This window comes from Dryobates pubescens, chromosome 1, assembly GCF_014839835.1.
Source record: "Dryobates pubescens isolate bDryPub1 chromosome 1, bDryPub1.pri, whole genome shotgun sequence".
Taxonomy (NCBI): Eukaryota; Metazoa; Chordata; class Aves; order Piciformes; family Picidae; genus Dryobates; species Dryobates pubescens.
The window spans coordinates 33,026,395-33,043,760 of NC_071612.1; the positions used below are offsets into that span (position 1 = coordinate 33,026,395).

Consider the following 17,366-nt stretch of genomic DNA (forward strand, 5'->3'; position numbering starts at 1 on the left):
TCAAGCCTAGCTCATGGTTGTTTAACTCTTTACATAACCAGCCTGTGGCAAAAATTGCCAGCAGTGTGCTCATTCAGCCCAGAAGGGAAAATGTGCCCTAGGCTGGATCAAGAGGAGTGTGGGCAGCAGGGCAAGAGAGGGGATTCTGTCCCTTGAATCTGCTATGGTATAGATCCTATCTTGAATACTGCCTCCAGTTCTGGTGTCACAAGAAGGTCACAGAGCTGTTGGAGTGAGCCCAGAGGAAGACCACAAAGATGATCCAAGGGCTGGAGAACTGCTGTTGTGAGGATAGGCTGAGGGAGCTGGGGGTGTGCAGCATGGAGAAAGAAAAGTCTGGGGGGACCTTAAAGCTGCCTTCCAATACCTGAAGGGATCCTACAGGAAGACTGCAGAGGGACTTTTCATCAGGGTGTCTAGAGACAGGACAAGAGGAAAGGTTTGAAGCTGAGGGAGTGCAGGTTTGGACTGGATCTTAGGAAGAAGTTCATCAGCACAAGGGTGGTGAGACTCTGGAACAGGTTACCTAGGGAGGTTGTGGCTGTCTCCTCCCTGGGGGTGTTCAAGACCAGGTTGGATGAGGCCTTGAGCAGCTGAGTCTAGTGGAGAAATGTGCCCGTGGCAGGGAGGTTGGAGTAGTCCCCCTTCCACCCTGAGCCATTCTGTGATTCCACTTACCAAAAATGTGATCCAGAATGGTGCTTCTCTTCTTGCACTGAATATGGCTGTACTGTATATATATATATCTAAAAACTTTGAGTTGGTATTTGCAGGTTTTATTACAGATACCTAAATTATATGTCCTGTGTATGTTTGAGTTGCCTTCTTTATTGTTTGGATTAATGAACTATTTGAGTCGTAATCATAGGTTAAAAATAGATCTAGTGTGAGGTGTGCCTGTCCATGGCAGGGGGGTTGGAACTGGATGATGCTTGAGGTCCCTTCCAACCCTGACAGTTCTGTGACGAGAGAATGACTGAGCATGATAGAGAATCATAGAACTCTCAGTGTTGGAAGGGACCTCAAGCATCATCCAGTTCCAACTCCCCTGCCATGGACAGGCACACCTCACACTACAGCAGGTTGCACAGAGCCACTTTATGTTAGAAAAATATGTATCTTTGAGCTCCTCAAAATGACCCTCTACAGTTAGAAATGTAACAACACTTTATTCCTCATAGTTATGACCTACTACACGTTGGATTAAAACATTTGTACTTTATGGAAGTGCTTATTTGTTTCTTTCTTTATGCCACAGTAGACATAGCTTTTGTTTTGCTGTGATGTTGTGATTTTGTTGCTATATGAAATTCAGAATCACAGAATTAACCAGGTTGGAAAGGACCTCAGAGATCGAGTCCAGCCTCTCACCCAAAACCATCTAATCAACTAAACCATGGAACCAAGTGTCTCATCCAGGCTCTTCTTAAACACCTCCAGGGATGGTGACTCCACCACCTCCCTGGGTAGCACATTCCCATGGCCAATCTCTCTTTCTGCGAAGAATTTCTTCCTAACATCCCTCCTAAACCTCCCCTGGCACAGCTTGAGACTGTGTCCTCTTGTTCTGGTGCTGCTTGCCTGGGAGAAGAGACCAACCTGGCTACACCCTCCCTTCAGGTAGTTGTAGAGAGCAATAAAGTCTCCCCTGAGACCTTCTCCAGGCTAAGCAACCCATTTTATTAATGATTAACCTCCCAAAAGAAAGGGGTGGGACTTGGCCTTCCAACTGATGGTAATTTTGGTGCTTTTCTTGGTGACTTTCTTCCAGGAGTCTTGGAAAAAACATGCTTTTATTCAAATGGAAGTGAGATCCTCACAGTTAATGGAAACATGGAAACATCTGATGTCCTTTTGCCAAACCTGGTTGAAAACAGTTCCAAGACTGATCCCACAGTGGATCTGAGCACACGGCCCTCTGCCTGGACCACCATGCCTTTACCCCACACTGACCGAATGAACAAGGACTCAAATGTACCGAGAGAGACTTCCCAGGAAAATTCATTCACTCCTGGAACTCAAGCCACAGTGCTCAGCCCTCATCCTACACACGATGCTGCTTTGCCAAAGAGCTCTGAAAACAGCACCCAGCTGTTGAGCACTGCAGAGGAGGCAACTCTGTGGTCTACAGATGCATCCTTTAATCACACAGAGAGGGTGACCACTCTGCCAGTATTAAGTCCCAGCCAACCGTCTGCCTCACAAGAGATGGATCAGAAAAAAAGTAAGTTTACATTTTATTTGCCTCCATAATCCTGCTTCCAAAAGCACAGAGCACACTGTTGGCATGCTTCCCAATGTGTTCCCATGAGTCCTGAAAGACCATGTGGGCAGTGGGGGTAGTAGGTCAAATTAATTCTCTCCTGCCTGGTGTTTGAATAGAATAGAATAGAATAAACCAGGTTGAAAGAGACCTTCAAGATCATCGTGTCCAACCTATCATCCAACACCACCTAATCAACTAAACCATGGCACCAAGCACCCCATCCTCCTAAACACCTCCAATGATGGTGACTCCACCACCTCCCTGGGCAGCACATTCCAATGGACAATCACTCTCTCTGGGAAGAACTTCTTCCCAACATCCAGCCTGGCACAGCTTGAGACCGTGTCCTCTTGTTCTGGTGATGCTTGCCTGGGAGAAGAGACCAACCCCCACCTGGCTACAACCTCCCTTCAGGTAGTTGTAGACAGCAATAACGTCTCCCCTGAGCCTCCTCTTCTCCAGGCTAAGCAACCCCAGCTCCCTGAGCCTCTCCTCACAGGGCTGTGCTCCAGACCCCTCCCCAGCTTTGTTGCCCTTCTCTGGACACCTTCCAGCATTTCAACATCTTTCCTAAACTGAGGGGCCCAGAACTGGACACAGGACTCAAGGTGTGGCCTAACCAGTGCTGAGGACAGGGCAGAATGACTTCCCTGCTCCTGCTGGCCACACTATTTCTGATTGTGGCTAGGATGCCATTGGCCCTCCTGGCTGCCTGGGCACACTGCTGGCTCATGTTCAGCCTACTGTCAACCAGTACCCCCAGGTCCCTCTCTGCCTGGCTGCTCTCCAGCCACTCTGGCCCCAGCCTGTAGCACTAAACCCTGACCATTAGCACATGGCTAAAGAAGAATAAGCTCAGGTCAGCACACAGAGACACTTCAACATTATATGGGAGCAGGTCCCAGGGATCTGCAGTGAGTCCCAGTGTGCACTCTCCCATGAATTTATGTAATCCCTTCTGACCTCGTGAGGAAGGGAGGTTTGAGCTTTTCAGGACTGTTTTATAAGGGAATAATCTGCAAATGAAGTGTGAGCTGATTTTCCATCATCATCAATGCACACTAGCAGATCATCCATCAGTACCAGTTTCATCTGGTTCACATGTGGGGAGGTGAATGCATTTCTGCTGATTTAGTAAGCTTGCATAACTTGGGCTTTAGGCTGTTTTTATGCAGGGTGTTAAAAGATAAATGGGATGTCATACAGCTCAGAGACTGTCAGTGCAAAGCCATGCAGACAAAATTCTCTGAACACATCTGAAGTGGCATTCATCTGCCTGTCATGTCTGTGGTCTGGTGATAGTATCCCTAGCACTTGATTTGCTTTACTGGTGAACCACAGCCTCAATAAAAGATGTGAGAGGATATGGCTAGGAGGAATGATGAACATTGTGACCACATGGTATTCGCTCAAGGCTTTAAAATAACACAAATGAGACATCACTGAGTTACTGATTGCTGACACAGGCTGGGCAGGGTCTGGCTTGAGAGCAGCCCTGAAGAAAAGGACCTGGAGGTGTTGGTGGATGAGAAGCTCAACAGGAGCCAGCAGTGAGCACTTGCAGCCCAGAAAACCAATCACATCCTGGGCTGCATCAAGAGAAGCACAGCCAGCAGGTCAAGGGAGGTAATTGTGCTTCTCTACTGTGCGCTGGTGAGACCCCACCTGGAGCACTGTATCCAGTTCTGGAGCCTCTGTTACAGGATACAAGCACATACACACCTCTGAAAAAAAAAAAGAAATAGACTTGAGGGAAGGGAGGTGGTAGAGTCATCATCACTGGAAGTGTTTAAAAAGAGACTGGATGAGGCACTGAGAATCACAGAATTGTCAGGGTTGGAAGGGATCAAGGATCCTGCAGTTCCAACCCCCTACCATGGGCAGGGACACCTCACACTACAGCAGGTTGCTCACAGCCACATCCAGCCTGGCACTTGGTGCCATGGTTTAGTTCATTAGATGGTGTTGGGTGAGAGGTTGGACTTGATGATCTCAAAGGTCTTTTCCAACCTGGTTAATTCTGTATTTCTATACTTTTTCATTAGGAAAACAATAATTTGTTCAACTGCTCAGTCCTTGGTCAGCACCAGATCTTAAGCTCCACCTTCAGTGTGCCAGGCAGGAGCCTGCTGTTTTCAAAGCACAGTTTTCATGTGCTTGCAGTTTTCTCCTTAGCAAGTGTGGTGCTGCCTTCTGCTTTTAATTTCTGGGCAGGTTTGACAGGGAGAAGATTTTCTGTGTTAATTTTGTCTGGAAGTGAAGTGGGCAGAAGTTATCACTGTGATCCTAATTTCTTCCAGAGCAGATCAGAAGAGTAATTCAGCTATTCTAGTAAGGTAATTAAGCAGAGACAAGTGGCACAGCTTAGGCACAGCCTATTTCCATAGTGCTCTATTCATAGCCTGCTGACTATTTCAGCTAATGTTAGTCTTTTACAAAGCACTGTGCTGTTTTGAACAGAGCAATATTGGTGCATAACTGAATGTTGTCAATCAAGCTAGCATTTATTTTCACTTATTAAAACCACATTCAATTTAAAGAGCCCAAGACAACCAACCAAAACCATCTGGGTCCTGTGGAAGCTACCATTTTATTTTACTTAAATATTTTTTTTTTAGCTCTTTCTTTTTAGCAAAGCCTATCAAGAGGACTAAAGTCAAGCACATGTTTCAAACAATAGCAAATCCCTGCCCAACCTATTATGCCATGGTAAACAGTCTCTGCTGACAGATCTAATCCTAAAATTTATTTCACTTTGTGCCTTTTTTTGTTGATTTAATCGTAGAAGAGAATAGAATTAACCAGGTTGGAAAGGACCTTTAAGATCATCCAGTCCAACCTAGCACCCAACACCATCTAATCAACTAAACCATGGCACCAAGTGCCTCATCCAGTCTCTTCCTAAACACTTCCAGTGATGATGACTCCACCACCTCCCTGGGCAGCACAGTCCAATGGCCAATCTCTCTCTCAGTGACGAACTTTCTCCTCGCCTCCAGCCTAAACCTCCCCTGACGCAGCTTGAGACTGTGTCCTCTTGTTCTGGTGCTGGTTGCCTGGGAGAAGAGACCAACCCCCACCTGGCTGCAATCTCCTTTCAGGTAGTTGCAGACAGCAAGAAGATCTCCCCTGAGCCTCCTCTTCTCCAGGCTAAGCAACCCCAGCTCCCTCAGCCTCTCCTCACAGGGCTGTGCTCCAGACCCCTCCCCAGCTTTGTTGCCCTCTCTGGACACCTTCCAGCCACTCAACATCTTTCCTAAACTGAGGAGCCCAGAACTGGACACAGGACTCAAGGTGTGGCCTAACCAGTGCTGAGTACAGGGCAGAATGACTTCCCTGCTCCTGCTGGCCACACTGTTCCTGATTGTGGCCAGGATGCCATCAACCTTCTTGGCCACCTGGGCACACTGCTGGCTCATGTTCAGCCTACTGTCAACCAGCACCCCCAGGTCCCTCTCTGCCTGGCTGCTCTCCAGCCACTCTGACCCCAGCCTGTAGCACTGCATGGGGTTGTTGTGGCCAATGTGTAGAACCTGGCACTTAGATGTGTTAAATGTCATGCCCTTGGACTCTGCCCCTCTGTCCAGCCTGGCAAGATCCCTGGACAGAGAGGCAGAGTAGGTTATTAGGAAAAAAAAATATAAAAGGTCTTAAATTTCACTCAACAATCTTGTAATTAGGAAATGACTAATCAAAACAGCAGATCTGGAACACAGGCCAGCTCACACCTCATGGGGGGTAGGTGTTTAGCCTCAGCTTTGGCTAATGAGCTTACCTGCTCTCAGCTCTGTCTGCCCAGGGGAATTAAAGCAGCAACTATGTGCCTCAGCCAAAACAGAAAGAAAAAAAAAAGGGCAGTGTCTGGAAGCACCTTGGTGAAGTGAGGCTCCAAGAAATAAATAAATAAATAGTTAAAAAAAATAATGAGGTGGCTTGATGAAAAGTCCAGCCTTCTGCAGGATTCCTGGGTCAGGAGAATAACTGAGGTACAATTTATGGCTGCATTGAGATCTGAGCGAGCAAGTGTCTGGTGGATGCTGGAGGTGGTGCTCCACTGTGCAGCAGCTGGTACAGATTGCCTTAAAAAACCCCAAAGACTATGATAAGACTTCAGCTCTGATCTGAAATATGAGTTATTTCCCTCACGGCTAATCCCCTCTCTATGACCTGGGAGACAATGAATTGTTTTTCCTCCTCTACTGCAGGTGGTCGGTAGCCTTATCACCTCTCCCTTTGGTACCTGTGGAGCACAAGGGGGAGCTGGGAATCACTCATTCCTTTCAAATTGTATAATCTATTAGCTGAGGGAAGTTTAATGCAGAGCAATTGTTTTCAGCTGGGGGCTGGGGTTCAAGAGCTTGTTTCCTTCTTTCCCCACACAAGCCAGCTGGGCTGCATTTAAAGGTTAGTGAGGATGATCAGAGGGCTGGAGCACCTCTCCTATGAGCACAGACTGAGAGAGTTGGGGCTGTTCAGTCTGGAGAAGAGAAGGCTAGAAGGCTGAGAAGAGATCTTATTGTGGCCTTTCAGTATCTGAAGAGGGCTACAAGAAAGCTGAGGAGGGACTTTTTAGGGTGTCAGGCAGTGATAGGACTGGGAGGAATGGAAGAAGTGGGTAGATTGAGATTGGATGTTAGGAAGAAGTTGTTCCCCAGAAGGGTGGTGAGAGACTGGCCAGGTTGCCCAGGGAGGTGGTGGAAGCCTCATGCCTGGAGGTTTTGAAGGCCAGGCTGGATGTGGCTGTGAGCAACCTGATGTAGTGAGAGGTGTCCCTGCCCATGACAGGGAGGTTGATTCTTGAGGTCCCTTCCAACCTTGACAATTCTATGATTCTAGTGGTGCTGAGAAGGTGTCTCTCTTTTGCTCAGAGCCATGCAGTGCTGTACTTCTCTTTATGTGCTGGTATTTCTTGTCTCCTGGATGAGCTGGCTCAGCTCCAAGTTTCCTCTTGGCTCCTTTGACACTAGTGTTATTTAAAAGTCAATGGCAAGCACACATGGTTGAGAGGGAGCAGTATTGCACCATTGCATCTATTCAATTGTCTTGTGAAATAGTTCTCTGTGTCAGCTGACCTAAGAAAAGTCACAACCTTGTTAGACACTCTTTACAGTACCTTGCTTATATCTTCAGGCTGCTATAGCTGTTACTGAAACATGACTGTGAGCCACAGGAGGCATTAACTTATCATGTCTGCCAAGATATAGGTGTCACAGATTTAATACTGCTCTTCTTGAGGTGATGCCTTTGTGCTGTAGTGGAGCTGTATGAAGGCACTTCTGTGAAACATCCCTTTAGGGATTGAGACCTTGGATTTCATGTGTGAAGTGCTTCTGATCAACAAGATTCCTGAGCTCTGCAGAGTCATTTTTGTTCATAAGCATCTAAAAGAAAAGCTAATAGTACTTAAGTGCTGCTTAATCCTTGTCTCTGGCAGTGTGCTGTGGAGGATCTCAGTTCTGGCAAAGGTGGAATCTTTATTGGTCACAGATTGAAGACAACTTTCTTTTTGCATTGTCTTCTATCCTTTCTGCATTTTGGTACTGGAAATGCTGCTGTTTGTGCATACTTTTTCCTTTGGCATTGGCTACAGATGCAGCGTTCACCAAAAAAAGCCTATTGACTGTGGTAGCATTCTTGAGACAAACATTTGTCAGCTCCTCAAGGCCGTTTTGGTCCTGACAAGAGAGACTGTCAGAAATGGAGAGGTTTCTGTTGACAGTTGTTTATAGTATTGCACTTTTACAACACAGCATGTAGTATTCCCATTGTCTTTTCCTTCACTTCCTGAGTGCTGTATGGACATTTAGTTAGTTAGTTAGCTAAAATTTGTTTTCAAAACACTTCAGGTGACTCAAAGCAAAATGTTTTGAATGCCAAACTGCAATAAACCATAGATTAGCTCTTATAGAAGGATCTGGAGGTGCTGGAAAGTGTCCAGAGAAGGGCCACGAGGATGAGAAGAGGGCTGGAGATGCTCTGCTACGAGGACAGACTGAGGAAGTTGGGGCTGTTCAGTCTGCAGAAGAGAAGGCTCTGAGGAGAGCTAATTGTGGCTTTCCAGTATCTGAAGGGGGCTCCAAGAAAGCTGGGGAGGGACTTTTTAGGGTGTCAGGGAGTGATAGGGCTAGGGGGAATAGAACAAGAATAGAAATGGGTAGATTGAGATTGGATGTTAGGAAGAAGTTCTTCCCCATGAGGGTGGTGAGAGACTGGCACAGGTTGCCCAGGGAGGTGGTGGAAGCCTCCTCCCTGGAGGTTTTTAAGGCCAGGCTGGATGTGGCTGTGAACATCCTGATGTAGTGTGAGGTGTTGGGACTGGATGATCTTTGAGGTCCCTTCCAACCCTGACAATTCTATGATTCTATGTGCTGAACAAGCTTATTTAGCTTGACTTTTAATTTTCAAAGCCATCAGGAATGTGAAGTGTATGCTACCAGTCCTGGTTCTGGCAATTTTAGCATTTTTGATGAAGTCTAGCCAAGACAGTTGTTTAACAACCCAAATTTACATGGAAATAGGTGAAGAGAGTCTTCTCCCAGCAGTTTAAAAAGGACTTACTTCATTGTGAGCAAAAGATCTTACAAACCTAGTAGCTTGAAAGACATTTCAAGCCATTGGAATATGCTGCCCAGGGAGGTGGTGGATTCGCCATCACTGGAGGTGTTTAAGAAGAGATTGGATGAGGCACTTGGTGCCAAGGTTTAGTTGATCAGATGGTGTTGGGTGATAGGTTGGATTTGATGATCTTGAAGGTCTTTTCCAACCTGGTTAATTCTATTCTATTTTGAAGTGATGCAGCCCATGAATGATATACATACTTTCTGTATATAAATAGAATGGCCCATCCTGTAGGCATCTTGCCTAAAAGAAGGTTGGAGAGAGACTGTTTACAAAGGCCTGTAGTGATAGGAAGAGGGCAATGGCTTCACACTAGAGAAGAGAAGATTTAGACTGGATGTTAGGAACAGGTTCTGCACCATGAGAGTAGCTGAACAGGTTATGCAGGGAGGCAGTTGAGTCCCTGTCCCTGGAGATATTCAAGGTGGTATTCAAGCTAGATGACCTTTGGAGGTCCTTTCCAACCCAGACCATTCTATGATCTCATTCTGTCTTTTCCTGTGCTCTTGTTTCATAGCCATTAAAGCTTTTCTGCTGTTCAGTACAGACATGAAGGATTTACTCACCTACCAGTGACCAAAAAAATCCTCATAATTTATCCAGTGCTTTTTACTCTCTTTATGTAATTACTGGAAAATTACTAGTTTTAGACATTAATTCTGCTTGAATCAGGGACTATCATGACATAAATCCTTTTATTCTCCAAGTAGGTACTGAAGCTAACTGGAAAGTAGTGTTGTGGATGGACAGCTGGGTGCCAGATGCCCACTCAGCTGCTCTCTCATAGGCCTTCCTCAACAGGGCAGAGGGAGAAAACAAAATGCAAAAGCTCATGAGCTGTGGTAAAGTTGGAGAGGTCACTTACCAGTTACTGTCAGAGGCTTTACCTGGGGAGAATTAATTGAATATCTTGCCAATTAATAATAGATCATGGGATGGTGAGGAACGAATGTAAAGACTAAACCACCTTCCCCCACCCTGCCTTTCTTCCCAGAGTCAAGTTCATTCTGTTCTCAGCTCTTCCCCCTCTTTCCTACTGTGAGTGGGATGGGGAACGGGGGTTGTGGTCAGTCTACAACGTTTCTGCTGTTTCTTCCTACTCATAGTTTTGTATTTGTTTTCCTGCCCCAGGCTGGGGTTCCTCCCACTGGTGCAGTACTTTCAGAACAACTCCCATGTGGTTCCTCTCTATGGAGTGCAGTCTCTCAGGATCACCCTGTTTCAGCATGAGAATTTGCTGACAAGACTTTGTTTCAAAGTATTGCAAGAGTATTATCTTGTTATTGTTGTTGTGACATCCAATGTGTTTTATAAGAAAATCAGTGTGCTAGAAATAAATTTGTGAAATCTTTTGACAAATCTTCATGGTTTTGCATGATAGATGACCTAACCACTTTGCTATGTTCTAAAAGGGACATTTTAGCAACACAGCTACATCAGACTATGGAATATGTGTAGCATGGAGATGAGTTTGTGAATATTTGAGTTTCAGTGATCTGGTGAGTCAGGAGTCAAAAGAGGTGGGTTAAGGTTCTAAGCAAAATAGCTCTAGAATATTTTCATAGAATTATCAGGGTTGGAAGGGACCTCAAGGATCAGCCAGTTCCAACCTCCCTGCCATGGGCAGGAACACCTCACACTACAACAAGTTGCTCACAGCCACATCCAGCCTGGCTGCAAATACCTCCAGGCATGAGGCTTCCACCACCTCCCTGGGCAACCTGTACCAGTGTCTTACCACCCTCAGGGGGAAGAACTTCTTCCTAACATCCAATCTCAATCTAACCATTTCTATTTTTGTTCCATTCCCCCTTGTCCTATCACTGCCTGACACCCTCAAAAGTCCCTCCTCAGCATTCTTGTAGCCCCCTTCAGATACTGGAAGGCCACAATTAGGTCTCCTCTCAGCCTGCTCTTCTCCAGACTGAATAGCCCCAACTCCCCAGGCAACCTCTTCCAGTGTTTCACCTTTTCTTCAGCCACAGTCATTTCTATTGACTTCCTCATCAGAGTGACCAATACAATCTCCATAATATCCCAAGATGGGGAGAACTTACTCTTCTGAGTTGATTGTGATAGAGCAACTCAGTCACTTCTATTGATTTCCTCATCACAGTCAGCAGTATGATCACCATAACAACCCAAGAGGGGAAAACCTACTTGATTGTAACAGAGCATCTCCCTGTCCAAGGTGTAGTAATAATAATGGGGAGGGGTCTGGAGCACAGCCCTGTGAGGAGAGGCTGAGGGAGCTGGGGTTGCTTAGCCTGGAGAAGAGGAGGCTCAGGGGAGACCTTATTGCTCTCTACAGCTACCTGAAGGGAGGTCGTAGCCAGGTAGGAGTTGGTCTGTTTTCCTAGGCAACCAGCAGCAGAACAAGAGGACGCAGTCTCAAGCTGTGCCAGGGGAGGTTTAGGCTGGATGTGAGGAAGAAGTTCTTCCCAGAAAGAGAGACTGGCCATTGGAATGTGCTGCCCAGGGAGGTGGTGGAGTCACCATCACTGGAGGTGTTTAAAAAGAGCCTGGATGAGACACTTGGTGCCATGATTTAGTTGAAGAGATGGTGTTGGATGATAGCTTGGACACAATGATCTCAGAGGTCTTTTCCAACCTGGTTAATTCTATTGTATTCTACAATCCGACATGAGAAACAACAGCTGGAGGGAAAGGAGGTGTGTATGATAATCCATAAAGATGTGGCCTTTGTTATGAAAGTGCTTGAGCTTCTGCTTCAAGAAAGCATTTCTTGACTGTGTTTGTATTATTTGTCCTGTTATTTACACAATTGGCTTGCTGTACATCAGGATGGAAGCATGAAATGCATCAGTTACACAGCAGTTGTTAATACAACTTCTAAAAGCCTGAACCATGAGATCCTTACAAAATAAGCTGCTTCTTGACTTCAGCTTCATGGCTTGTTGTTATGTTGGGGTTCTTTTTGCACAGAATCACTCTTAAAATTACTCCCATCCAGATATCTTACAAGTCTTTGCTCATTTAACACAGTTTCAGAAGTGAATTTTGTCAGCTCTTCTACCAGCAGTTTTGAGCTAATCAAAGGCAGATGACATTGTATTATGGACACAATGTTCCTTGTCAGATGGCAGATTGGAGTGGAAGTTTGAAATACTGTTTTGATTTGGTGCAGATGTACCTCAACAGATACAAAAGGAATATGTGCAGTTGTAGAGAATCCGAACGGCAACCAGAGAGGAGTAAATAGCCTTCAGCTGTTCTTCATTCACTGGTGCTTTAATTTCTTTCATGGCACCTTCCTTGCCATGAGGAATTTGGGAGCTGCTTCATTTACAGACATCTCCATAGCAAGCTTTTTTGTTTTTCCAGTGTTATGATGGCAATGTGGAGAAGAGAAGGCTGAGTGGAGACCTTATTGAGGCCTTTCAGTATCTGAAGAGGGCTACAAGAAAGCTGGGGAGGGACTTGTTAGGGTGTCAGGGAGTGATAGGACTAGGGGGAATGGAACAGAACTAGAAATGGGTAGATTCAGATTGGATGTTAGGAAGAAGTTCTTCACAGAAAGAGAGATTGGCCATTGGAATGTGCTGCCCAGGGAGGTGGTGGAGTCACCATCACTGGAGGTGTTTAGGAAGAGCCTGGATGAGGCACTTGGTGACATGGTTTAGTTGATTAGGTGGTCTTGGGTGATAACTTGGACCCAATGATCTCTGAGGTCTTTTCCAACCTATTCTATTCTATTCCTATTCCTATTCCTCTTCCCAAACCTGTAACCTCTGACTCCCTACCCAAGACGGGGCAGAATTTGCCCCTCTTACTTGATTGCAATAGAGTAGCTCCCTGTAGTTTTAGCATTTCTTTAATAGAGGGCAGATAAAAGTGGCAGGCAGCAACAAACTGAACAACTTACCAACTGGGCACTCATCTGCTGTCTTCTTTTGGTGAGCAACCTGTGTGCTAGTGGTTGGCATCAGGTTAGAGAAAGCTAGCTGGAGAATAATTTACTCCTCTGTAAGTCTTTGCCTTTTAAAACTAAGGCTTTTCATGCTGATTTTTGAACAAGTGAATATATAATAAAGGAATGCTTCAGTTGGTTTTATTTGTAAGACACTGGGAAATGTTGCTTGGGGTAACTTGTTGCTTGGGATTTGAGGCAGATAATTAGTGCCTATTAGCGTAATGCACCTCTAATTACATTAAGTTTTCATCTAGATTTGGTGTAGTGTGAATATTCAGTGCCTCTCAGGAATGGATGGCTAATTTTGGCTATCCAGTGAAAGAGGTTAAATCTTAGAATCATAGAATCAACAAGGTTGGAAAATACCTCAGAGATCATCCAGTCCAACCTATTACCTAGCACCTCATGACTAACTAAGCCATGGCTACAAGTGCCACATCCAGTCCTATTTTGAACACCTCCAGGGATGGTGACTCCACCACCTCCCTGGGCAGCACATTGTAATGGCTAACAACTCTCTCTGTGAAGAACTTTCTCCTCACCTCCAGCCTAAACTTCCCCTGGCACAGCTTGAGACTGTGTCTTTTTGTTCTAGTGCTGGTTGCCTGGGAGAAGAGACCAACCCCCACCTGTCTACAACCTCTTCTCAGGTAGTTGTTGAGAGCAATAAGGTCTCCCCTGAACCTCCTCTTCTCCAGGCTAAGCAACCCCAGCTCCCTCAGCCTCTCCTCACAGGGCTGTGCTCCAGACCCCTCCCCAGCCTTGTTGCCCTTCTCTGGACATGTTCAAGTGTCTCAGTGTCCTTCCTAAATTGAAGATAGACTCACAGAAATTGTAGTGCTTCAAAAGACACAGGCAAATAAAGTGAAGAACACTTTTTATTAGTGATGTTTTTGTTAACATGCACAGTTTTCAAATGCATCTGCAGGGTTTGTGTTCTAAGTGCTCCAGCATTCCATGAAGGGGGGGGGGGGGGCAGGAAATCTTGGAGCAGAGGGATAAATGACATAAAAGTGTGATGGCTCTTTAGGCCTAAGAAAACAATGCAAAAGAAAACCTCGCCCCACCCAGTTGCTGTGAAGTTTAAAATAGGCACAAATCATTTGTGTCTGAATTATGGGATCATAAAATCTTTTGGGTTTGAAGGGACCTCAGAGATTATCCAGTTCCAACTCCCCTGCCACGGGCAGGGACACCTCCCACTAGCCCAAGTTGCTCAAGTCCTCATCCAACCTGGCCTTCAACAGTTCCAGGGAGGGGGCATCCACCACCTCCCTGGGCAACCAGCTCCAGTGTCTCACCGCCCTCGCTGTAAAGAATTTCTTTCTAATCTCTGGTGTTAATCTCCCCTCTTCCAGCTTCAATCCATTGCCTCTCATCCTATCACTGCAAGCCTTCTAGAAAGTCCCACCCCCCAACTTTCTTGCAGGCCCCCTTCAGATACTGGAGGGTGGATCCAATCTAAAGAACATCTTATCAAACTTCCAACTTGCTCTCAAAGTTTAAACATAGCTCTGTCTTAGTCTGGAGTGAGACAGATGCTCTTTTACCTCTTCCAAAAGGGGCAAAAGAAAAATGCTCACACAAGGGATTGGATAGGATGGGGACGTTTAAGTGACAGGTTGGACTTGATGATCTTTTCCAACCTTATTGGTTCTATGATTCTATGAAATGCTGTTCATAAGTACATAAAACAGTACAAAGCATACAAAATACACACATGCCATACTCTGGGTTTAACACAGAAGCTTATTAAGACAAAGCTTTGCACAAACCTCCCTTAAACCAGGCCAACCAACCCTGGCTTTCATGACCCCCATGCCCCCTTGCCCCATGCGCCTCTGTCCTCCATACCACACCATTGTGACACAGCTAAAATTCATCTTGGCAGCTCCATGCCTAACTGGCAGCATTGCCAAGGCCAACACCAGGCCTCCCCCACAAAGAGATAACAGCCTGTGTGTCCTCCCTGAAGGAGAGAGGGAGGGGGGAAAAGGAAAGAGAATTGATTCTGCAGCAAGTTTTATGGGGATGCAGGACTTGTAGGAATGAAATACACTTCCCAGTCCACCTCCTGGACCTCTCTAGCCTCTGGAGATCTTCAACTTTGTGATTTCTTAAAGGCACCTAACCCCTAAACCGTCACAAGCTTGCACCTTCTTCAATATTTTTAAAACTCTTGTGTAAAGAGTTTCCAAAAAAAGAGTTCAGGCTGAATGTTAGGAAGAAGTTCTTCCCAGAAAAAGAGGTTGGCCATTGGAATGTGCTGCCCAAGGAGGTGGTGGAGTCACCATCACTGGAAGTGTTTAGGAAGAGCCTGGATGAGGCACTTGGTGCCATGGTTTAGTTGATCAGATGGTCTTGGGTGACAGGTTGGACTTGATGATCTCTGAGGTCTTTTCCAACCTGGTCTATTCCATTCCATTCCATTCCATTCCATTCCATTCCATTCCATTCCATTCCATTCCATTCCATTCCATTCCATTCCATTTTTAATCTAAACTATCAGCCTTTAAGTGCAAGATGAAACCCAGCTAGAAGAAAACAACAAAGACACACAAGGTAGGAAGCAAGGTGGGATGTGCTGAAGGGTAAATTACACTCATTATTGAAAGGCAATATGCACTCAGTGTAAGTAATGATTGGTGACCCTGCTCTGGCAGGGAGGTTGGACTAAATGATCTTTCAAGGTCACTTCCAGCCCCTGTGATTCTGTGGGATGTCTTGAGCAGGGGAGAAAGGATATAAACAGGGACATCCAAACTCTACCTGAAGGTAAGAGTTGTACTGACAGTAGAAGATGATGGAAATTATAGAATAGAAGATGACATTGTGCTGCAGAAAAGAAAAGGAAGGTAAAGATGGGGAATGAAGGGAAATGTAATTGCGAGGGAGGTTAAGTCATATAAAGAGCAATTTCCATTGCATCCAGACTAAGAGGGATTCTGGGGAGGAGACAGCAGGGGTTCCCAACAGATGGCAAGAATCACTCAGACACTGAAGGGCTTGAAATTGTTGAAGAAATGAAATGCATTCTTTGTCTCACTATTTACAATGGCAAATTCAGGACAGATGTCTGAAAGGCAAGTGTTTTCAGGAGTCCTGAAGGGGAAATATTAAGGAGAAGCAGAAAAATTAAGGTGAAAAAAAAATAGAAAAGAAATGGAACTGGCTGATTTAAAACCAAAGCCAAGTGAACCAGATCCAACCTGAGAATAGGAAGAAAATGATGACTTAGTTTGACTGGTATAATGTGAGCAGCATGGCCAAACTCTGTGAAGTTTCTTTATTGATTTCAAACTGTGATTCAAAGTCTGTCCTGATACAAACAGCTGCACAATAGTCAACAGAGAACTGAGCACTGCGTACTGAAGGACACAGCCCAAATGGTGCAGAGATGCTGATCAGACTTGGAAAGAATTGGAGACTTAGGATTGTTTTGTTAAAGCTGTGTTCTTCCACAGCTTTGGTTTTCTGTCTGTCTTATGCCTTCCTCCAATTTATATTCTTGCAAACAGTGTAGTGGGACACGGAGGCACATTAGGTCACAGATTGAAGACAACTTTCTTTTTGCATTGTCTTCTATCCTTTCTGCATTTTGGTACTGGAAATGCTGCTGTTTGTGCATACTTTTTCCTTTGGCATTGGCTACAGATGCAGCGTTCACCAAAAAAACCTATTGACTGTGGTAGCATTCTTGAGACAAACATTTGTCAGCTCCTCAAGGCCGTTTTGGTCCTGACAAGAGAGACTGTCAGAAATGGAGAGGTTTCTGTTGACAGTTGTTTATAGTATTGCACTTTTACAACACAGCATGTAGTATTCCCATTGTCTTTTCCTTCACTTCCTGAGTGCTGTATGGACATTTAGTTAGTTAGTTAGCTAAAATTTTGTTTTCAAAACACTTCAGGTGACTCAAAGCAAAATGCTTTGAATGCCAAACTGTAATAAACCATAGACTAGCTCTTATAGAAGGATCTGGAGGTGCTGGAAGGTGTCCAGAGATGGGCCACGAGGATGAGAAGAGGGCTGGAGATGCTCTGCTATGAGGACAGACTTCAGGACTTGGGACTGCTCAGTGTGGAGAAGAGAAGGCTCTGAGTAGAGCTAATTGTGGCTTTCCAGTATCTGAAGGAGGCTCCAAGAAAGCTGGGGAGGGAATTTTGAGGGTGTCAGGGAGTGATAGGACTGGGGGGAATGGAAAAAAAGATAGAAATGGGTAGATTGAGATTGGATGTTAGGAAGAAGTTCTTCCCCACGAGGGTGGTGAGAGACTGGCACAGGTTGCCCAGGGAGGTGGTGAAAGCCTCCTCCCTGGAGGTGTTCGAGGCCAGGCTGGATGTGGCTATGAGCAACCTGCTGTAGTGTGAGGTGTCTCTGCCCATGGCAGGGGCCTTGGAACTGGATGATCTTTGAGGTACCTTCCAACCCTAACAATTCTGATTCCTTGATTCTATGATTAGGATTTTATACTGCAGTAGGAACTATCCAAAAGACATAATTCCGTTTGTCTCTCCCTGTCTGTTTCTTGCTTCAGCCTAGCCTTCC

General features: G+C 45.5%; 1 protein-coding gene across 1 annotated transcript in view; it reads left to right on the forward strand.

Annotated features, from left to right (window-relative positions):
• Positions 1-17,366, forward strand: part of CORIN (corin, serine peptidase) — a 124,134-nt gene that overhangs the window by 23,395 nt on the left and 83,373 nt on the right. Inside the window, exon 3 of the mRNA XM_054163615.1 lies at positions 1,772-2,224. Coding sequence (XP_054019590.1) covers positions 1,772-2,224 — 453 coding nt within the window. The remainder of the gene's footprint in view (positions 1-1,771; positions 2,225-17,366) is intronic.